At 41.6% G+C, this 16,811-nt stretch overlaps 1 protein-coding gene across 1 annotated transcript in view; it reads left to right on the top strand.

Annotated features, from left to right (window-relative positions):
* The first annotated feature begins 220 nt into the window (after positions 1 to 220).
* The window catches only part of ca16b (carbonic anhydrase XVI b), a 111,507-nt gene continuing 94,916 nt past the window's right edge, over positions 221 to 16,811 (top strand). Inside the window, exon 1 of the mRNA XM_069678200.1 lies at positions 221 to 826. Coding sequence (XP_069534301.1) covers positions 742 to 826 — 85 coding nt within the window. The 5' untranslated portion in view covers positions 221 to 741. The remainder of the gene's footprint in view (positions 827 to 16,811) is intronic.

Raw genomic sequence — 16,811 nt, forward strand, 5'->3', positions numbered from 1 at the left:
CCACTGATTTCTGGGGTCTTTCCTTATCCATAGCACCGTTCAGACAGACAGAAAGCAGCCTCTGGGTCCGTTCCGAGTCATTTTGCATTCAGCAAATCCAAGAACCGCCTCCCCTCCCTCCGCTGCTGCTCCCGCCCCGCGCTGCTGGCTCCCTCTCACGCGCAGCCTGTCCGGTAGGATGGGACCAGTAGCCAGAGATCCGTGCATGCCTGACCGCTAGTCTACTTCCTGGATGGAAGAATGGGACCACTTTTCTTCGCATTGTGCATTGCCCTTCGTCACGCTGCCGCCGCGGATAATCACTTAATAATGACCACGTGTAATCAATGATATTCGACCACTTTTTCCCTGTAGTTAAAGACAGCGATTGATCGCCGATTGACCCCTGCACACTTCGGGAATGTCGCTATCTGGAAGCCCGCTACAGGCACGGCGGAGTCCAACAGATTTTCAACTGTTTTTGCACGGCTGTAGTGTGCGTAACGTGTTATTCCTCGAAGCTGAAAACAGCCCCTGCTCGGTCTGGAGGCGAATAAATCTCTCTTTTTGAAAAGCAGTGACTCTGTCTGTCGCCTAAAAGCACCGCTAACCGTTTTACTTTGATGCTCTCTGCCTTCGTGGCTGCGGTGCCAACTTGGTTTTCAGCTCTGGTCGTGTGTATGTGATTTTTTTAAAGAAGAGAAAAGACTCAGAAACTTTGTCACCCGTTGCCTTCTTGGTACTCTCGATGAGTAGTCTAACATGCGGAGAATACGGGAACCGAGTTACTGGTGGATTTTATCCTTAATGTTTTTAACCTTGCCCAAACACAAAGACTGTCATCCCGGTAAGTACTTGCAACACGGGTTTAGTTATCATTTACGTCGCCTCACGTTAACTGCTGAGTGTTACATTTGTCTTCTATAATGTCGAGTTTATGTTGTCGAATAAACGGTTATTTTTCAGAGGTAACGGTTAGCCTGGGTTCCACTAACGGTTAAGGGGCCGAATCGAGTTTAACGTCCAACGGTTACCGCTGAGACGTTTCGTCTCCGTGATTTATGTGCATGTTATTGATTAGGCAGCGGGACTATGGCGCAAACTACCCCCTGCTTTAACGCCAGGACGAACATTCAGTCCCTTTTCCTGCTCCTGCAACTCCTGTTTGACCCTGGCGTTTTCCCATGTTAGCTACAACACTGATTATCCACACGACACGGTGCACACAGTCTCAAGAATTCATCAATGTCAGGAAATGTAGCTACTATAACGTTCCAATAGATTGAGTATAGAGTTACTGTACTGTAATATACTTTATCTCCTGTGGAATAAGCAGGTCCTGCCGGCCTGTTAACCCCGTAGTTCTGTTGTGGTGTTTATTGGGTGTCTTAAGTTTTATTCTAGACTTACTATAGTTGTGGTCTTGGTTTATGTGGAGGTATAATTTATGTGTCTGCTGGCTGTCATGTGCGTAGGTAGAAACGAGGATGAGGGCGATAGTTAGCGCTGTTGGTTCGTAGATGGATTTGCAGTGTATGAGGGGTGATTAATGCCCGGCTGCTCCATCCGCATGTCAAAGATACTGAACTCCAAATTGCTCCCACATAGGCATAGCCTCCTGAGTGTGGGTGTATGACTTAGTTCCGTTCCTGATTGGCAGGTAGCACCTTGCATATCACCTTCTGTCATCAGTGTAGAAAGGAGTGTGTAAAGGGCTGAATATTGACATGTAGTGTGAAACGGGCTTAAAAAGTGCAGTACATTTACGGTTTGGCCTTACAGGTGTTGCACCGAAATATGTCACCCATCAGTTTCTGTGCCACTAGACACTACAAGCATATAAATAAATGTAAAGAAAGGAGCCCTGCCTGGACTCTGAAGGTATAAGTCTGAGGTGCTCTTTAGGAACTCTCTTAAGGAATTAAAATGCCTTTATTGTCACGGCATTATAGAGCTTACAACAAACTGAGTTTTGGCATTAAGTGATGACGATGGCTTGATGCAAACATCAAATAAAGATAAACGGTTTTAAAAAAAATAAAGATATTGACCAGGCCATGGACTTTAGTGCAACCGTGGTTTTGTGTCACGGTACATTTAGGCTCGCAATGAAGGAAGGCAATACACGGCGTCAGAGAGATGACTGTTCATAGTAAGGATGGGTTGAAAGCATCGCACACAATGAGAAGCTGAAAATCAGGATCCTCTATATATGGTTATTAAATAATCATCTTAAAGATAAACTAAACAGTAGTAGCATCTATATTGTATAGTCAATTGTCAAGCTTAATTTTCACATTGTTGCGACAGGAGAAACTGCGCTGTAACTTTCGGGATGTATATTAGATGTTTTGACTCTTGTGGCACCAATCACCCCCCATAGCGCCGTGATGTAACAGAGGAGAATGGTTCCTCTCTGAGTCACCCCCTCAGCCCCAAAATCCCCCAGTTTCTCTACTTCCACGTCCTGAGCTTGCAGCTTTATTGACCAGTAGCCTCTCCAGCCCCTGACACTGACACAGCTGAGTTTTCTCACATGGCATGTCTCTGCAGACCTGTCGACACGCAGCAGAAAGGAAATCCAGACTGACTGGCACACCAGCGAGACGTTGGTGGAGGATAAATCCAATTTAACTTGTGCACAGTCACGCAATCGTATTCATCTACCGTTTTAGGGCAGATGACCTCAATCTTTATAATATAAACTTAACTGGAGCTTAAGTTAACATGAAAGTGAAAGATTTGAAGGGGACGAGGGAGGCTATTGTCCGTCTTCAATCAATGCAGACTAGATTCAAAGGCAAAGATAATGATAAAATTGGCCTGATTTTCATGCGGAGGCAATAAACAATGGCATCAGATAATCAGCAGCCAGCAGCAGACTAGCATGTGTCTTCTTAATGCAATCACTGAGGCCTTTTTTCCCCAAACTATCATTTCCTGTAATAAATGTGAGATAAAGTGTTTGGTAATAAGAATATCAAGAGCTGGGATGTGGTTCAGGCAAATGTTTACAACCATATTGGTTTTAAAAACGTTTTTTGGTACGAGGTGCAGCTCCAAAGTCGTCCTAAGAAGCATATCATTTGTCATTATTATTATTAATAAGAAATTCTCCTAATTTAATCACCTAAGAAATGAGGAAATGATTGATGTTGCGTGGATATGGACGCACAAAAAGTATACATTCGTATCCTACACAATACGAGCGCAATAATTAGGATTCAGGGACAATAAATAAAAACAATTACTCCCTTTTGACGTCCATAATGAACATTTTCACTGTTCCTTTGCTTAGAAGAACACCTTCGCTGCTGCTGCAAATGGGATATTAGTGAGCAAACATGTTATTAATGTTGTTAATGAGGTCCTGATGTACTGCTGTGCCAGCAGGATGCCAGCTGCCTGGACATCACTGATGCTGGCAACAGCATCATTATCATCAAGGTCCTCCTCTATACCTTCTCCGGATAATTGGTTCAATATGTACAGCACTGACAGGAGATTTCAAAAGTAACTTTCTGCTGCTTTTAAAAATAGCACCAGTAACATATGCTGCGTTTCTCCATCACGGACAGGCTGAGCACACTGTTATCTGTCGTCTCTCCACCAGCTGCCTGCGCCACCTACTAAACGGTCCAATGGGAAACACTGCGACTGTAATCACTTTTCACTCATGTGCAGATAATTCGCTGTTTATCCTTTTGCTCGTGAAGCTCAGCTTAGCTTAATAGCTTATCTGTCTGTCTAATTAGGCTGGATAAACTTTAAAACAACAATGCGATGTCGTTATTATTGACGTCGTTTGAACTATTCTGGTGCAGGCTTGATACTGAACTCGAATAAGTGTATTGTTTGTGTTGCAATGTGGTGGTTAAGCTGTGTCCACTGTTGTGGTTTGGAAAAAAAACCAGATGTTTCTTTTAATTGATCAACTGTGGAAATAGATTCCATTTGCCAGTAAATAGCCTGTAAAATGAGCTACCTCTTATTACTCCGCAGGGTCCTCCTCCATAAATCCAAGTCCATCACATAAAGCTGGGTTTCTTTAAGCTGCAGCACGGTTTTATAGATAAGAATTATGTTAAATACAGGCAATCGAAAGTACCCGAAAATATCCTGTATTGAGTCATTTGTTTTTTGGTTCATTGTTTGGGTTGCAGAATGCCCTGACAGATGGGAAATGCAGTTTGAGAAATTGTTCATAATTTCAAAAGTCAAAATTGAAACCTTGTGTTACTTTCAGACTTTAAGATAATTGTTTTTGGCTTTTTGCCTTTATTTGACAGGACAGCTGAAGAGAAGCAGCAAATGTGGGGAGTAGAGAGTATGATCACAGACCGGGAGTCGACCCTGAAATCAGTGCGTCGAGGACTGTAGCCTCTGCACATGGGGCAGCCTGCTCTACCGACTGAGCTAAACCATCACCCCTACTGAGCTCTTGTAGAGGGGAACTTCCTCTTCTAGATGCGATTTGTGCTCAGACACCAAAAAGTCATCTGAGGTTGGAAAAAGAAAATACATGAAGAGGCACTATGTATATTTTCACGATTTAAAAGAATTCGAGAACATGATGAAAGTGCCATAATTTGGCAGCTACTGCATAAGAAATCAAAGTACTTTGCCGTCGTCGTATGAAGGATAAGTGTGTCAAAAGATGAGAGACAAACTTACAGGACTTTTTAGTGCTATTCAGTGCTGCTAGAGAACTTTACATATTGCAGGAATGTCTTTTAGGGGTTTTGTTTTTTTGTTTAGTTTTTGTGATTTTTGATTCTTCAGAGCATTTGGACCACAAGTAAAAGCATTTTTTAGCTTGGTGTGGGTCAACGGTATCCACCAAAACCACATTAGAGTGTGTGCAAATGGTCCTCATTTTACCAATGCAGATAAAATATACCAACATATTTATACTCAGGCAAAAAAAAAATATGAATAGGGCGGCCACTGGTCCGAAGGGCTACCATTAACATCTGCTGGATCAAAGCACAGACAAACTGAAGGCTGATAATCGGCAGGGACAAAAATGCAAGAAGAACACTCCATGTTTCCCATTAATTAACTAGACCGTAGAGGCCCACAACAGTCTAATTTCTTCCACCACAGTTTCATAATGAACAGAAAATATTTTTACACTTCTTATAATTACATAAAAGACTTCTGAAGTTGTTTCAGCAGAGCATTTCTCTCCTCCAGACAGTCTGAATCAAATGATGAGTACGGATTTGATGCTTTAAAAGTTTCCCCCCAGACACCTGTTAATGTCTTCATAAAGTTTGTTGGAAGACAGATTGTGTTAGAGGAAAATGGCTAGTTAGAAAAAAAAACGAATTCACATTAGCAAGATGTTGTTCACCTTACAACTGTAATTCAGGTCAGAGGTGATCCATCAGATGACAGCTGGACAGATCTTACTTCTAATTATATTCACAGCACCAGTAGATGATAGTTGAGTCGACTGACAGCAACTCATCTCAGCAGCAGCGGCTTTAGGTAACCTTACAGGTACTTTACGCCAGAGGAGATGGTGAGGTGAGGCAACCAAATTAAAGATGTGACTTATGGTAAGTGCTTCAATTAGCTACATCTTAGATTTTTTTTTTTCTGTTTGTAAAGCCATGCTGTTCAAAATCATCGGAGCACACTAAGAAAGCGGTCTAGTGAATCAGTGTTTGTTAGCATGTGTAAGAAGCCCCAAGACGTGAGGATATGATTTTAAAAAGAGCAAACCAAACACCTAAATAAGAGTAAGGAAGTGACTATTCTGCTGCTTTGAACCCACTAATGTGTGACTTTTTTTTGCTGTGTTCCAACCACAACTTGCTCACAAGAGCTCCAATCTCAGCATAGATCTGGCTGCCTCATTTTCTCTCGAAGTGCACCAGATTGCTGCATTTAACTATGAAATTATCTTCCCAGGGAGGATCCGCCTTGGAACCCCCAATGGCGTCAAAGGTCCGACCACCTCAGATAATCCTCTGGGAAACACTGATTAATATACTTCAGGAGATATCCTGCTCCTTTCTGCTCTTTTAGTGGTATGATTTTACAATTAAAATTCAAATCAATAGCCATTATTTTGTGCATTTAGTCACATGTGCGATCATCAGCTGAGGATTGAAAAGTGAGATCAGGGCCGAAGTTGACCTCTGGTGTCTATTGAATAGGGCAACATTGATTTCCTGTTGTGCTTCTGTCACGTCTCTTGTGTGCTTTTAGATTGAGTTTCAGACGTGGAGCGTCTTTAAGCGATCTGTTCTAGCGCAGCAACATTACCAACATTGTTAAAGCCGCTTTTGCTGGCATGTTTTGTCTTTCAAGCCTTGAATACATCAACGCGCAGGTTAGGTATGATCAGTGTAGGAGCAGATATTCTGTGCCTGAGATCTACTGGCTGTAATTAAAAAGGGTAAAAAGGGTTGTAGAAGACAAGTTTTACCATATTTACATATTTAAAACCAAGTGGATAGGGAAAAAAATCATTTATACGCTAGTGAATGTCTTTGTGAAAAAGTGAGCCTGACGTGGCGTGTAACAAAACCCAAGCAGAGAAATGAGCGATGGTTTGAGATGGTCTGGAGATGCCGGTCACTCCGATTGAAGGGGGATATTTCAGTTTATGAGAACAATGCCTTACTTTATAGGATAATTATAGCAATATGACATTAATTGTGATTCGAGTGTTTATTTGTATAACTTATGTTAATCAAGGCAATCAGTCATCACTTCATTACTCGGGCGTGTTCGGTCGAGTTCACTCGCTCCTTCAGCCAAGATACTCCAAGCTGGTCACAGCAGCATTTTAATCATTTAGAGTGACTCACAGCCACTTCACTCCGAATCATTTCATCGGTCCCAGCCACATCCAACCCAAAACACACACACACACACACACACACACACACACACACACACACAAAGTGGATCCAAGCAGGCTGGTTGAAACAAGGAAAGACAAATGCTGCTGGGGAAACTAGTGGACTTATTTCCTGTGCTCCGTGACAATAGTGATTAATGTCCGCGCAATACGGCACTGTCACTGAAGGACATATACTGCTGCACTCAAGGACTTGGCCATATCAATAAATGTCCTGTGTCCTTCAGTCGCCTCGTCCTCTTTCCCCCCTGAAACAATCCCGCCGCGATGTGATACAGTGTCAGCTTTACTTACGGCTGAACTGTCCGTCAAAGCTGCCCGGCGGACGGTCGAAACAATGGACGCTCCAGGCTCCTTCTTCCTGCATTGTCTTACTGCGGGTCAACAAAGCATGTGTTTGCTATGAGCTCATTGTTTTGTTTTTCCCCATTCTAGATTGACTTTGTCAGAGGCGAGGGGGAAATTCAAAAGTAGGCTATCCCGTCCGCAAGGCTCATTTTCTCTTTCATGAATTATGGAGACAATCGCAGAAGATGTAGGATTAGGCCGCACGCGTTTTATCAAGCTCAAGGTGCCGTGCAGAATGCAAAATAAGCTTGTTAAGAGAGTCAAGATGCATGTGATGAATAGAATTTTAACCTCTGCATTAATTATACTCTGTTATTTTGAGCAGCTGTAGAAAAAGCCCAGATTCATCCGTGGTGGAGCATATGGGAGCGTACTTTTGTTACTATGCATTTAGGTCACTTTGAGTTCAAACTACAGTCACCACAGTCTTTATATAACGCAGTCATTACTCAGCTCTCCAAACTCTACAGTCACTGTGTGTAGCAGTTATCACTGTCAGGACAGACAAGTGCTTTGTGCGAATGGAACAGCAACAATATGCTTAAATGAAATTGAGACTGTGCCATGCAAACCAGCCAGTCCTTGGATCTTTGGCTTTGGCTGTTGTATTTTTTTTTTTGCACATTCTGCATAAAAAAAAAAAAACACCCAAGGGAATTGTGTTATGCAAGTGGAGGCTTTGACTGTGTCGTTCCCTTTCAGCGGGTATTGATGTTTAATTTTTTTGGAAAGGACATAGCTTGACATAATGCCGTTTGGATTCATAGTCCCTTCTGTGTTCAGTGTGAGATTTTTCGGGTCGATTTTAAATATTTCAGAGCTGCAAAATTTGATGACGACATCAGCTGAGTGTTGAATTTTCATTACATAAACGCCAAACCAACATTTTTTTTATCACAATCCCTTTTAAATTCGTGATTAAAGAGTTGATGAAATGATGCACTCTTTGGGGAATTTAATTTGATTTAATTTGATTCAATTTAATTGAAAGGAAAATAAACTTGCAGCAGCTCTTTATGTAATAGCAGCTTGGTTTTTTAAAGGACTGCACATCTTCCTCCTTCATCCTTTATTTCCAGACTCCAATTTCTTGTTATATAAGCATCCATATGTGCCACAACCAATATATGTTTGATTTATCAGCTTTACTCTTTACAAAAGTTGGTATAAAATTCTAGCAAATTCTCCCCCAATGGGAAAATATATTCTTTACAAACAGATATAAACTGTTGACTTGCTATCCGAGAATGTACCACAATAGATTGAAACACATCCTCAATCAATACTTTCTAAACATAGTTGTTCAGTTGTCTTCTTTCTTTGTCAGGATACTTTAGAACTTCAGAAAATGTTTTTGTAAAACAAGTGTGATATCTCTAAAAATTAATATATTCAGAGGTGTTGGCTCTGTAATTTTCACTTTGGCTGTTTTGATCAGTCAGATTCTCAGATCAGACTGTTGCGAGAACAGACAAAATATTTCACCTGAGTGCTGTGAAATCGTTCTCTACATATCTTCTCAAAGACGTATCACTCTTGGCGACGGTTAGAAAGAGATGCAGACAGTCCTAAGTAAAAGAGTAGAAGGGAGAAAAAAAATCAATAGAGGCTTTGACAAATTGGCCATTTGAAATATTCCTTATCAAGGAGGTATGATAAGTTGGCCTGAGATCGCCAGACCAATTTTCATATGAGAATTACTCTGGAGCCTCGTGGTTCAAGGGCGTTATCAGGTGGACAGGAACAGACCACACTGGCTCTGGATGCTAATTGGATAGAAATCAGAACTACTAAACATGTGACATAGGCCAGGGACCCCTTAGGGAGAACATTTTCCAAGGACCCCCTCATAATCGTAACACTGATTACGCATATGCTTACTCCCATTAACAATAGATGCTGTTGGAACTATGTGTATTGTACATTTTTACTCTGTACCACTGCTGGAAGTAAGAGCTCTTGAGCTCACATGCAATTGTGTGTGGCTTCTTAGCTTTAGCAATCCATTGAGCCACCAAATAAGAAGCCTTCTGTGCTTTCTCTGAAGTCGTGGCCAGGTTCACCATCTGTGTTTTCTGGCGGGTGCATTCCTCGCTCTTTCGAATAAAACACAAATATTTAGTTTTGTCCTTGTATTCTGGGTGCTTTGTAATCAGATGGCTGGCTTCGTAGCGTTCGCTAGCACCTGAAGAAACATGACGCATTTTGCTCTCCCGTCACTGTTCTCAATAAAACCAAACTTTCTACACCTGTTGTGATATTTTCTCAATTTAGCTGGTTTGGGCTTAGCATCACTTGACTGTGTGGACTGATGCAAATATTTCTCCATAGTCGCCAGCTAGCTAGCTGACGGTTTGTTGCAACCTGAGTGATTCATGACAGATTGACGTGATGTGCCACAATCCTGTGAGTTTCTATTGGTCCAAAGTAGAGATAGACCGATATGGTTTTTTCAGGGCCGATACCAATACCGATTATTGGTAGTCAAGGAGGCCGATAACCGATATTTGGAGCCGATATTCATTTGCAGTAAAAGTGAAAATATTTGCGTCAAAACTTTGAATAAAACAAACTCCAACACTTCACTTTGTTTAAATGCCTTTAAGCATATGTTTATTAAACAAACAAACAAAAAGCGCAGGGAGTTCCCAGGGTCAGCAGCATCTCTTATAAAGTTAACTGAAAATTTAAATAAATGAATAAATTACTTCCTGAAGTTTTATAAAGTAAATAAAACAAAGTGAAATAAAATTTGCAAATAAATGAACTCTTATCGGCCGATATGCGTCAAAATGCCGAATATCGGTGTCGATAATCGGCTCGGCTGATAATCGGTCTATCCCTAGTCCAAAGCTAACGTGGGTGGGGGTAATGGACACAATATTCTTGTTTCATTGGCGCAAATGGTTGTCATCTGTAGACATGCAGTTTTTAATGGTACAGCACAATTTTAGAATCTATTACAAATTTCTTCTAATTATTTCGCCGACCCCCAGGCTATGGTTCGCGGACTCCTAGAGGTCCCAACCAACGATATGGGGTTAAGATGCTGTGTTAGGAAGCTAGTTCTAGTTCCAACATTCAATTCATATGACTTCTTGTTCAACTTAATACACCCCAACAAAGCCTCCATAGGTAAATGGTGAAATGGTAAATGGACTGCACTTAAACGGCATCTTTCTAGCCTTCCGACCACTCACACATTTAAACTATCTGTCAGATTCACCATTTCACACACACACTAATCTAGTGCCTTGCAAGGCCACAGTTCAGCTAATCATTCACACACTGCAGGCTATGCCTCCAGGAGCAATTGAGTTCAGTGTCTTGCCCAAGGACGCTTAAACTGAACCGCCAACCTTCCGATTGGAGGTCGACCAACTCCACCTCTGAGCCACAGTCGCCCAACCCGTATCAGACAAGTGGCTGTAATTGGCCAAATCATGTCGAGGTGAGAGGAAATAAAACATGCGCTTACAGTTTGGGCTTTGCTGCGAGTTTCCTTTGACATATCGCATCATAGTTTAGTGATATATATTGTTTATTTTGGGCTGTACACTAAACATTTGTTACAGAAAAGAATCGTGCTTTAGTTCCCCACATATCGCACTTGATAATGGAATAATAAATGAAGGGTCATTTATCATGAGCATACGACAGAAGTGGAAAATAAAGACGAGTGCTTGTAATCGTACAGTTCGGCAGGCTGAGTTGATATCCGTTTTTCCACTCCGCCGCTAAAACCATTTCATTAATTCCTTGTCGCATGTGTTTTTCCCCCCTCCCTAAGTTAACACCCTGAGAGCTCAGCCCCCCGGGCTCTGTCCTCGGGGTTTTAAACTGAGACTCGTGTTGTGTTTGTTTCTCTCACACACCGTCTCTCTGGGAGCTTTCTCTATTTCCACAGAAAGCTCTGGAACAACAACGGAAGGGGGTCATTTGTATTTAACCATGTGGCAAAAAAGAGGGCAAAGCATTTCAGGTAGCGTACGGCCTTTTCCAGGTGCTTTATATAGCCCATTGTATGTGAAAGCTTTAAAGAAATCTGTGTAAAAATGGCAGCCAGTGTGTGCATTCGGCGTTAGTTAGTTTCAGAGCATTCCCAGGGAGAAGATGTGCTGAGTTGGATAGTTTTTGGAGGCAGAGCAGAAGTTAAGAGACTACCCTATCGATCCTGTTGACACGCTCCCCTTTGGGGAATGCAAATGTTTCTGTTGAACACAAACATTCAAACCCTCCTGGTTGTGGAACCCTAATTAACTAGGGATTTGAATACCACGGCCTTTTCCTTTTGACATTTTCATATTTCAGACGTCGTTTTAGGCTTCCTTAAAAAAGACAACTCTCTTATTTAATGGTGAATATATGTACAACAACACAGCCAACAGTTGAATGTGTTTAAAAACCACCTCCCAGTTGATCCCTGGGTAATTTTAACGCCGCTGTCGTACAAATTCCTGCGCGTCTGCTTATCGGTCATACTCCGGTGTGAGCCGAAGGTGTGACAGCTGCTGTATGTTGTTGTCGCCGCAAATCCAAACCTCTCGCAACTCAGCGAGTGTTTACTGTAGCAGCCGAGGAGACCCGTCCCCAGGTAACCACTAATCACTCTGGGATTCTGGAGATCATCTGTCCCCACACTTCACAGCCAGAGTGAGACAGGTGGGAGCGAGCGAACCCGTCTGCTTCAGCAGCCTCGACGCTCTCAAGACGGTCGTCTGTGTCGCTGTAATGTCGAGAATTAAATGCTGCGAGGAGGCTTTACGGCACAAGTGACAATACTGAGTGTGCCATCTTGATAAAGTGGAAGTTGTTGCTTTGAGATAAAAAATAGGTTAATCTTGAATTCAAACCCATGAATATTATAATTGTCCTGTGAAAAGAAAGATTAGCATGTTCTTTATTCTGTAAGGATTCAGAGGGAGGACGCTCAGCCTAGAACTGGCAGGAATCACCATTTTTCTATGACCCAGTATTGCTCTCGTCTTAGATTAACATGGGATTTTTTTGTGGAGTTGCAACAATTATTCAATAAATCAATCAGCCATTTAACTGGGAATAGTTGTCAGCTGTTTTTATATTCAGTAAATCTCTTTAGCTGATATCTAAAAGCCAAAAAGGGCATTCGCCTAGCTCGAGCTTCTTTTTAATGTTCATTGATTTTTATTTGTTCAAGAAAGTATTGTGCAAGTTAGCTTGTGACATTTTTACAACCAGCTAAAACAAAGAGTAGACACGATAAACATGAAACAGCCATGCTTACAGGAGTCCATTCTCTAAGAAGGGAGTACACAGATCCAGAGTCTTGTAGTTTATGTTTCAGTTAGTCAGTCAGTAAGCACACTAACTCACATTTACTACGCAATACGTTTTCTCTCAGTCCCAGTTGACAGCAGGTGGTTCAGGCTTGTACCAATTTGTTGCCTTCATACTTATTATCAATAATATCCTGGTTAAATATCGACCATTATCATTGATACAATCACTTATATTTCCAAGGTACATAACTCTGCATCTCTTAGGTGTTATATTTTAATTGTATTGTGCACATTTTCCCATATTTACAATAATTTGCCTCTCTATTCCCACATTATAGCCTCCAGCTTCTTAAATGTCAGGACTCTTATTCCTTGTCCAGTCTGTCCATTATAGTCTCATACAGTCATCTCTTTTATCTCCTGTTATTGCACTGTTTCTGTCTCCTGTTCGTGTGTCACATTTTGTACAGTTTTAATGATCTTTATATGTTTGCTTGAAATGAGTCTTTACTGTACTTTTGTGTTTAGGACCCCCTCGAATACGAGATGGTACATCTCAAGGGGTTTTCCCTAATTATAAAGAATTTACATATATCCTCATAATGACTGTGTAGTGATCAATGAGCCTGTAGTCAGGTCAGGCCCACATGCACTGCAATATGATAATGGCCCTTAAGATGCAGGAGCTCCATAAGTGTGTCAGTATTGTTGAACAGAATTCTGCAGGTGGCAAACTTATATTCCTTATATCTATATAAATGACTAATTATATGTCTGAATTATGGATGCACGATATTATCGGCACGTTATCGGTATCGGCTGATATTGGCTTAAAAATGAACTATGGGATATCGACCAACACGCCGATATCCGCCGATATAATTAACCAATAAAATAATGGGCTGCTGCATACTTGATTAAATGCCCGACCTCGGCGCAATGTCCCCGGCGCGAAGAAGACCTGCGCAGCGCAGCGTGATGACGTCACGTGTGTCTACCTGCAGCATGAGAGAGTTAGAAGCCAAAATGTCCGTGGTGTGGAAGTTTTTCAAAGTGTCCGAAATAGATAGCCAAACTGCTATTTGCAATGACTGCTCAGCTTCGGTGATGCGAGGAGGAGCCAAGGCAAAGTCTTTCAACACTACAAACTTGATTAACCATCTCAAGACCCGTCACCCCGACCGTTGTAACAAATGTGATAAGAGTATCACCATTATACTGTACGCTAATTCCAATACAGAAGAGAGTTGATGATCTCTGCAATTAGGTGTGCGGCAAAAAATTATCGGTATCAGTAATCGGCTAAATGAGTTGTAAAATATCGGCATATTGGATATCGGCAAAAAATCCAATATCGTGCATCCCTAGTCTGAATATGTCTTTAAACATCCCATGAAACAAGTCCTTTTGCAAGTACTCTTACCTAAAATTTAAATCTAAAGACACAGCTCTGGAATCTAAAAGGCAACTAATACGCCACCTTGATTATAATTAAGATTAATTAAAAAAAGGCTGTACTCTATGAAAAGCTCCACTCAAAAGTTTCTAAGGGAATGCTTTAAAGCAGATCCTTATTCTCAATATGGTCTAATTGAATCAAGTTATTATAATCTTTTAGTCTAAAATCTGTGAATACTCTTTCAAAATTCCAAGGTGATGTCTTCAATTATTCTGTACAAACAATCCACTAAAATACAGAGATTTAATTTACAGTTATATAGAACAGAAAAACCTTCACATTTGTCCAACCAGAATCAGTAAATATTTAGCGTATTTGCTCGACACCAATTAAGCCTTCCTTTTCAATCTGGCACAAACACAGTGGTTGTTTTCTCCTGGACCAGCATGTGTAGATCCATACGAGCTGCGGTGAAATGCGCCGTGCACGTCGTCTCCGGCATTCAGCTGTGGTGCTGCTGCTTGATTAGAATCATTACCTTGAGTTCCAGCCAAGTGCTGCTCAATTGAATGCAGCTTTTTCAGCCTTTGTTTGCCGCTGCTCTCGTGTGCCGTAGATCTCATGTTTATCGGCCTTGGACTTGTTTGTTTTTTTACCACAGGTTTGATTACATGTGCCAAAGGTGGCTTCGGAAAGTTTGATGTCGATTTGAATGGCTGTCTGCAGATAAGTGTAATGTTGATCGACCAGAATGGGGTACACACTTTCTTATCTTAACAGCCAACCAAGGCCAAACAGGAGCGTGAATGTGCGTGAGCTGTGGTCTGAGCCAATGTCCTCATTTGTCATGAGTTGTGTGCTGCCTTAGACGATGGCTACTGTAATAGTCTTGTAATCCCTCATGGCTAATTAGCGGCCATCTTATTGTGACATGCCAATAGGTTTCTTGCATCACAATACCTCTGAAGTTAATCAGCAGGAGTGTGCTCCTTTCGTTTGGACCACAGCGGTGAGTCTTTGTACCTATCCGTGATTTAAAAGTGCGACTTTTCCTCCCGTCAGTTTGAACAGTTGGAGACAAAAACTGTAATTTCACTTGGCAGGAATGACACCAGTGGGAATGAGGTTAACTACAGGAGACTGACAGTGTCTTGGTGTGAAGAAGAAATTATGTAATTTTCTTGAAGTCACAATTACATTTTCGACTGCTATTTTTGTGCAATGGTATTAAAACCTGGCAGCAGGAGCTTCAGCGCTAATGACCTTAAGAAAAATTAAAACCTCACTTGGCAAAATCAATCAATCAATTAGGGCTGCAGGATGTTAAAAAATACTGACATGGCGATAACTTTTTGTTCTGCCATTAAAAAAAAAATACAGAAAATTATGCAAATGCAGTGTGTTTTCATGTCCATATAAACCATTAACAATCATACTTAATGTTTGGGACTTTTAGGTCTATTATCTTCTAACAAAACAAACCCCCGCTCCTACTTTAAACACACTTGGTTCAGTGATTCTGACACCCACATGAAAAAGTAGGAGAGTTCAGGTGGAACGACACGTTTCTTTATACAATAAATACAAACAGACTTGTGGGCCGCAGTTGCGTTACTTATGCAGTATGTCATCTACCATTTCTAAGGGTGTTCAAATGTATGTTTAATCAGCATGATCAGCCCTGTGGAAATATCTTTTTGAAACAAAAAGTTAATCACATCCTACTTCCTGTTGACACACACACCCTCACGCCACGTGTGCGCTGCTAAAAACTAGCCTAAACACTTGGCGGCGCGTTTGCTCCGTTAACGGTTTATTTTCGGCCACAGCGTTAACCAGCACCGGGACAAGGTGCCGTTGATGAGGGGATTACACGTAATCAAAAAGCCGCCTCGTGTAAAAGAGCGTCTGCCTCGATCGTCCTGCCGACGTGATCTGTGACTGCAGCAGCGGTGCATGCTTGTTGTACATTTCACATGCAGGTGACACACAGACTCTCCAGCTCAGCAGTCAGTTCTCTGTGTGCTCCGGCAAAGAGCTGCACTAATGTGATATTCAGACAGACTTTTCCTGTAGATTAGTGATGGAAAACGAGAAACTGGTGAGTTTTCATTTTGCACAGAGCAACAATAAAGTAGCAGCTTGACGTGTTTCACTTAATTTCGTGATTATTGCACGTGCGCACATCGCAATTGCAAGTGTTAAACGGTATATCGTGCAGCCCTACAGAGCTCATGGCACTGTAGAGCAGGTGTGGACCGTACTTTTTGTATTGTTGTTTAAAAAGACCCAACATGAATCCACTGTTAGCACCAGAAGAAAACATTTCTTTTGCACTCGTGATTCAGTGAAAATGTATCTTGGTCGACTCTCGGTCGAGCAGGACTGTGAAGGTAGAGCTGTACACACACGCCCCCCGTTATTAGAGCGAAATTGTCCTTCCATGTTTGTCCTGTTAAAGTTTTTCAAGGATAACAAACACACAGTAAACATTAGATAGTAGTGAGGCGGCTAAAGAGGCTGTTCCAGAGGTATCAAGCGCATTGCTCTTCATGCTTTTATTTATCGTTTCTAAATTCAGCCTTCAGGTATTGATTAGAGTCCAACATCAAAAAGCATTTAAAGAGGAAAGGGAGGAGGTCTGACTGCTTGTATGGCCCTCGGGCAGGAATGAGGAGCCTGTTTGGAAGTGATGCATGCTAAGTCCTAGCGCAGCGCTATTATTTATGGATAACTTTGAGTCATTTGGCCAGCGAGCTGCAGGTGAGGTGTTTTTCATCAATACTGGGCAGACATTTTCCACTAAAGCACATTTTCACAGGCGCTGGGTTCCACATATTTTCTTGAATTTGCTGCTTTTTTATAGTCGTATTTTACTACGACCGTTCTGTAGATGCTCTCCTCTAAATCACCGGACTAAAGCTGCGACAACATCCCTCACATTCTCAGT

Source organism: Semicossyphus pulcher, unplaced genomic scaffold (genome assembly GCF_022749685.1).
Source record: "Semicossyphus pulcher isolate SPU_LCO1_2020_fin unplaced genomic scaffold, fSemPul1.0.p SCAF_3, whole genome shotgun sequence".
In the NCBI taxonomy this organism is placed as follows: Eukaryota; Metazoa; Chordata; class Actinopteri; order Labriformes; family Labridae; genus Semicossyphus; species Semicossyphus pulcher.